The sequence below is a fragment of the Lycium ferocissimum genome, chromosome 2 (assembly GCF_029784015.1).
Source record: "Lycium ferocissimum isolate CSIRO_LF1 chromosome 2, AGI_CSIRO_Lferr_CH_V1, whole genome shotgun sequence".
NCBI lineage: Eukaryota > Viridiplantae > Streptophyta > Magnoliopsida > Solanales > Solanaceae > Lycium > Lycium ferocissimum.
Genome location: NC_081343.1, coordinates 46092182 through 46098869, shown reverse-complemented (window position 1 = coordinate 46098869; position 6688 = coordinate 46092182). Strand labels below are relative to the sequence as shown.

Below are 6688 nucleotides of genomic sequence, written 5' to 3'. Positions count from 1 at the left end.
GTTGCAACCAATATAAAGGTAAATAGGCATTAAGCCCCCGTTTGGTCATAAGAATTATTCACTTTTTTCTGAAAATTTACTTTTTTTTGGAACCAGCGTTTGGTCATAAAAATTCCGAATACAACTTCATCCGGAATACCAAAAACTCAAAAAACTTGTTTTTTAAATTTTTTTCCACTTTTTTACAACTACATTTCACCAAAAACTACAATTTCAAAAACTATGGCCAAATACAACTCCAACTACAAAATTCCGAAAAAAACTGATTTTTTTTTTTTATCTATAGACAAACGGGGCCTAAAAATGTACTCCAATTGAGGTGGGAGGGGACGATATAAATATTATTTAAATTAAAGGGGATTTTTTTTTTTTGTTTATTTAATCAAGAGGAAAGTGATTTTCACCTGGGAGAAAAAGAAGAGTATAAATTGGTGCTTAAAGAAAGGAATTTATGCCGCCGGGTTTTAACATCTTAGAGACATGGGTGGGGGGACGATGGAGTGGGCTGCGAGAGCAAACCACCTTGGTGGTCTACCTAGGAAATTGGTCATCACTGCGGTTGGTACCTTCGCTAAGGTGGTTGCCAATGTAATGAACACAACCACTGTTCATAACGGCGATACCCTCATCCACCTTGTTCGATCTCGCCCTCCTGGTCTTCCTCTCCTTACCGTCAGCAATCACATGTCCACGTCTGTCACTTCTTCATTCTAATAAATCTTTCACTTTATTACTCTCTCTATCCCAATTATGTTATACTTTTCGCTTTTAGAGATTCTTGATGTATTTTTTCTATGAGAAAAGTTGCAACTTATAGTGTAGTTTTCCAGATTTTCAGTCACTTTGTCTCTCGTCTTCATTCTAATAAATCTTTCAGTTTGTTCTGTTCTTGATTCAGTCTTGTTAGGACTTGAGCTCGTTGAGATAGAAAATCTTGTTTTTTGATGTATGCTTTCATTGACACCTTTGCTTGAAGGACTTGATTTTTATTAAGTTGAATAAACTAGAGTTGACACAGGAGCTGGGCATGCAATGTCTGTTGTTCTTGAGAAGTAGATCCTAGGCAAGACTTGGTGAATAAATTGTTTATTGGGCTATTGATTGCTGGGTAAAACACCCATTATTGAATTTAATGCTTTTAGTCATTTAGGTGTTAGATGCTGTAGAGATCACAAAATGGTCATAACATTTAATTCTTGTACTAGGAAGACATTCTTGATAGGCTTGGCAAACTATTTTTGGTGACTTATAATCCCATTTAACAGGCAATGAAACTGAAAATATTTTTGTTTACAGTCGCTTAAAGGGGGAGAGAATATAAGAATATCTTTTTTATTTTAATTTTTGCTGATATTTGGATTTAAATGTGCCTTGATAGTGCGGAATGCATATAGAGGGTCCATATAACCAACCCCATTTTGTGGTGAAGCATATTTGATTTTTGAATTTATCATTGATCTAGTGATTTTCTAGGATACTTTGATCATTCTGATATATGCTTTTACTGAGACCTTTGCCTGAAAGACTCGTTCTTTTTTCAAGTTGAATAATATAGAGCTGGCAGCCTGGCACAGCAGCTAGGTATACAATGTCTGTTGTTCTTGAGAAGTAGATCTTAGCCAAGACATGGTGGAAAAATGAGTTATTGATTGTTGAGTACAACACGCATTATTGATTTGAATGCTTTTAACCATTTAAGTTAAGTGTCAGATGTTTGGGGATCAGAAAATGGTTATATGACATATAACTGTCCTGCTCGGTACACTGCAGACATTCTTGCTAGGTTTGAAAAATCAGATTGTTGGTGACCTGTAATCCAAGTTAATGGGCAATATTTCCAAATTTTCTTGTGTGCAGTCAGTTAAAGGGGGAGGGGATAATAAGACTACCCATCTTTCTTTCCTTTTTTTTAAAAATAATTTTTTTATAACCGTGGTGTTCGAGCCAGCTTGCATGCACCTCAACTAATTCCACAGGATACCTTTCACCTCCCACCAGCAACAGGGACCAAGTAACTCCAACAAGGCTAGGATAGATGGAAAGAAATCACCTAGTGTTTTTTGTCTCTACTGGGATTTGAACTTGAGACCTCAGGGTTCACAACCCATTTCATTGACCACTAAGCCACAGCCTTGGGTGCAGACTACCCATCTTTTTATTTCAGTCTTTGCCGAGTTTTGGAATGAAATGTGGCCTGGTATAGTGGAATGCATAAAGAGGATTCATATAACTAACCCCATTTAGGGGTTGAAGCATACTTGATTGTCGATTTGATCATCATTCTAGTGATTTTCTGGGTACTTTGATCGTTGTTACCATCTCTTATTTCCTATTCTGTGTCTAACTGCAGATTGGATGACCCAGTTATGTGGGCATTCAAAGGTTTTCCAATTTGTAATGCAAAGCTGGCTCGATGGGTACTGGCCGCTGAAGACATATGCTTTAAAAATAAAGTATTGTCATACTTTTTCCGGATTGGTGTGTAATCTGTTGGTCTGGTACACTTCTGTTCTTGTATTTTCATGCCCTGTCTTTCTGGTGCTTTTATTACTTATGAACTTCATATCGTAGTGGAAGATATGGGAGACAATTCCTGCGTGTGTTTGGTGGGTGAAAGAGGAACCAAAGATGTTTTGAAAGTAAATATGAGAATATTACACTATGAAATACAGATGTATTACTAGAAGATGTCAATACAGTTAATAGGATAGATTTTCTCGGCTTCCTACAGGAATTGTAATGGAACTGATCTGTATGTAATTTTTGCACAACCATTGTGGGTCATTAAAACAACCTTACCATTCTTTAAAAAAACGAACTCCATATCATAGTAGGGTTCAAAAGTGAAAAGAGAAATGGAAGTTATGCTTTGTCAGTGGACATGTATTTTCAAAGCAGAATATTAGGTTCCCTTAGGAAGGAGGGAGCATGCTTTTGCATAGATGTTCTATCAAGAACTTTGAGAATATCTACTTATAAAAATAAAAAAACTTTGAGAATATCCGGAGATCATTTACCTAAAAAAACAGTAGAGAAGGAGCTCTTGGGTGTAGGAATGATGCAATAAATGTATTTGGAATTGCTGTATAATCGAAATAAAAATGTGTAACTAGTATATTTATAAACTGAAGTAGTGTCTCAAAGCTTAAGGCCATATCATTTTTTTTTTTGATTAAGCACCGGGTGTCCGAGTCTCTTTGAGCCCTGACTAATCCCGGGGGTGCACAGGCCCTCGGCAAGGAGTTTCCCGCAAGTGCACCACGGGTAATTCGAGGTTTCCCGGTCCGATGGCCCTCAGAAATTGTTTGCACCCAGCGGGTTTTGAACTTGAGACCTTGAAAGGGAGCACCCCAAGGCTCAAGTCAATTGCCACCAGGCCAACCCCTGAGGGTTATATCATTTTTTTTTTTTGGGGATAATTGTGGTGTCCGGGCCAATTTGCGCACATATCGACTAATTCCACGGGATACTTGCCACCTTCCACTAGCAAGAGTTAACTCTATCCACCAAGGCTAGGATAGATGAGAAGAAATCACCTAGTGTTTTTGTCTCTGCTGGGATTTGAACCTAAGACCTCATAGTTCTCTACCCGCTTCATTGACCACTAGGCCACACCCTTCGGCAGACTTTAGTTTATATCTTAGTGGAATAGGATTGAGATTTAGGACCCGTTCGGCCATAAAAGTTATTCACTTTTTTCTGGAATAATTGTTCACTTTATTTGAAAATTAGTGTTTGGCCATGAAAATTCCAAAGCTAACTTGAAGTTGTATTTCAAAGTCAGGAAACAACTTATAACTTGTTTTCCAACTAATTTTTCACTTTTGAAGTTGTATTTAAGTATATCAAGTATGAATATTATTCGAAATATTCTTTGTAAAAAGTATAACCAAACACAACTCCATCTTCAACTCCAACTCCATAAATTCCAAATAAAATGAAAAATATTTGGAATCTAAGGCCAAACACCTACTTAACTTAAACTTCCATATTAGCACTTACTCGAATCTGCATGCGCGCGTATGTGGTTTCTGTGCGGTTCACATGGATATCAAGCTTTTCATATTGAGCAGTTATTCAGATTTGCACCCATGCTTCTGTACAACAAGCTTTCATGTTGAGCAGTTATTCATATCTGTACCTATGCTTTTGTTCAACATGCCTCCGTGCTGTTCAGTGATTGGGATCTGGATCTGTGATTGTGTGTGGTTTATTCTCCACTAACATGTATAACTGTCAATTTTATATTTTCTTATTTCCCTTGCTAAAGCGAGTAGTGGGAGACTCTTAATTTGATAGGCATTAGGGGATTTAAGGTTTTGGGGTTTCATTTGCAGACCTACACGAATTAAACAATTAAATACAAGATGTTATTGTTGTTGTGGGTTTCGTCTCACCGTGTGAATATGTGCAGGGAAATGTATACCAATAACAAGAGGGGGCGGAATATATCAAGAACATATGAATGAAGCTCTTGATCGTTTGACTGACGGAGCCTGGGTAATACATCTTTTACCCCTTGCCCTGAATTCTTTCATCTAGTTATGGACGTTACTGTCAAATTTTCTAGACTTCTGCTTAGTCAATTGATCTTTTGTTACGCTCTGGGGCTTATTTTGTTACGGTAAAATGGATATGTATCTGATATTATGTTATTCTGGAATTGAGGACTGAATTTGAACTGATCCAGTGTCGCTTAACGTAACCTCCATTTCATCCAGAATGCATGAGAATAGTGTATAATGGTATCAACAGTTCCTATTAAGTTTCCGCTAAATTGAAATGACATGTTTGGCCAATGACTTACTTCCAAATGGGCAGTTGCATACATTTCCAGAAGGGAAGGTCTGTCCAGAGGATGCTCCTATAAGACGATTGAAGTGGGGAACTGCCAGTCTCATTGCTCGTGCCCCCGTGACTCCAATTGTCTTGCCAATTATCCATCATGGTTTTGAAAAGGTAGGTTCTTGACATAATAGCTGTCCATACACAGAAATGAACAGTGAGGGTTAATGCCTAAATAGCAATCCATTTGGTTTTGGTTGTTTTTGGTAATAATACACTATGCATATCAGGCAGGCCTTCTTAGTATGTTCGAATTATTGTGATTCTGTATTTGTACCCTTCTGGTTATGTATTTTTCATTGTTTATTGTAAAAAGAAGGTAATGTAGCTCAGAGGATTAGTGGTCATGCAGTATTAAAAATGTGTTTCAATCACTCCGTTGCATTTATGGCACTGCTTCATTGTTGTTACAAAGTCCATCCGATCCTTTTGTCAACTTCACTAATAAGCGACATGTCTTGCCAAATTATAGTTTCTTCCTCCTTTCCCTCCGGTGTCCCATCCTTAGAAAAGAAATAATAGTGGCCAAAATGCCATGATTGTCAGTACTTTCAGCTAACAATTTATGCTCAGTCCATTTCGAGGATATAAAATACACATATACTTGTATATGAACACATGCATCCGTTTTTATATGGATGTGTATTTTCGTTTCCAAATTAAGTGTTGATTATTGATGCTGAACGAGCTTTTAGTTGAAAAACTTAAATTTTATCATTGGGATTATTGATACATTCTGTGTGGGATTATTGATACATTCTGTGCTTTAATCAATTATCAGGTTATGCCTGAGAACTATGCTTTTGGGAGAAGACCTCCAGTTCCTTTATGGAACCAGGAGATAAAAATAGTTATTGGTGAGCCAATGGAATTCAACCTTCCTGAACTCAGAGAGATGGCTCTATCTCAATCTCGGGATTCATCAGCTTCCAGTGGACGGTGGCCAAGAACCATCCTTGGTGGACTGGATGAGGCAGCACAAAGATGTCTATACATGACTATTTCTGATCAAATTCGAACTACCTTGGAAAACTTGAGGAAGTTTAGTAAATCTTACGTAAAGCCAAAGCAATAAAGTTGGCGGTTTCAAAGCATTTAAAAGGAATTTGTAAGGTGCATCAAGCTCATATTGTATTGACTGATTTGTAATTTTTTGTTTCAAGATTTTGATATTCTAGGGCTAGACTTTCATCCCTTAATTGAGGATGTAGGGTAAGATTTAGCGGTTCAGAATCATAGTATCTTCCTTATAGCTGTAATTTTTGCATTTTGAGAATTTCAATATCATTTGGTCAAAAATGAAAGATACCGCTTCAATTCTTGAAAACAGATTTGGACTTCCTGATTGCTATATTGCCTCTAACCTTCTTTTGGCTGCAGACAACACTGATTCTTTACTAGGAATGGTAATAAGGAATCATGTTAATGTGTCTAAATTTGCAGTATTCTTTTGTCAACCGCTAAAGAGAAGCCACTGCTGGATAAAACATAAGATGGACCGTTCCTAGACAGTGAAATCACTGAAATGTGTCAAAAGTTTGTGCAAGAAGCATTTGAGGAAAAAAGTTTGAATGAGTATAGTTTTCGAAAGATTGGGAGCTTTTTGTAGGGGACATATTCTTCATACCAACAATATTTGCAAATATTGGCGTCGCATCAGGTGTAGTGAAATATTGAAAAACTAGCTTAAAGAGTATTTCAAGTGAGATGATAACTTTCATCAATATATTTTCAACTTTTTACCAAGAAAAAACTGTACTTCCAAATAATATCTTCAATTTCAACTTTAATATTTTTTTAATTTCAATCAAATATCGTTCAAACATCTTTAATTTTTTACAAC

General features: G+C 36.8%; 1 protein-coding gene across 1 annotated transcript; it reads left to right on the top strand.

The window, feature by feature from the left end:
• The first annotated feature begins 411 nt into the window (after positions 1-411).
• Positions 412-6171, top strand: LOC132040379 (N-acylphosphatidylethanolamine synthase). The gene is made up of 5 exons (XM_059431015.1): positions 412-692; positions 2351-2478; positions 4415-4500; positions 4822-4959; positions 5627-6171. The coding sequence occupies exons 1-5, from the start codon at positions 481-483 to the stop codon at positions 5918-5920; spliced, it is 858 nt and encodes a 285-aa protein (XP_059286998.1). The 5' UTR covers positions 412-480; the 3' UTR covers positions 5921-6171.
• Positions 6172-6688: the final 517 nt, after the last annotated feature.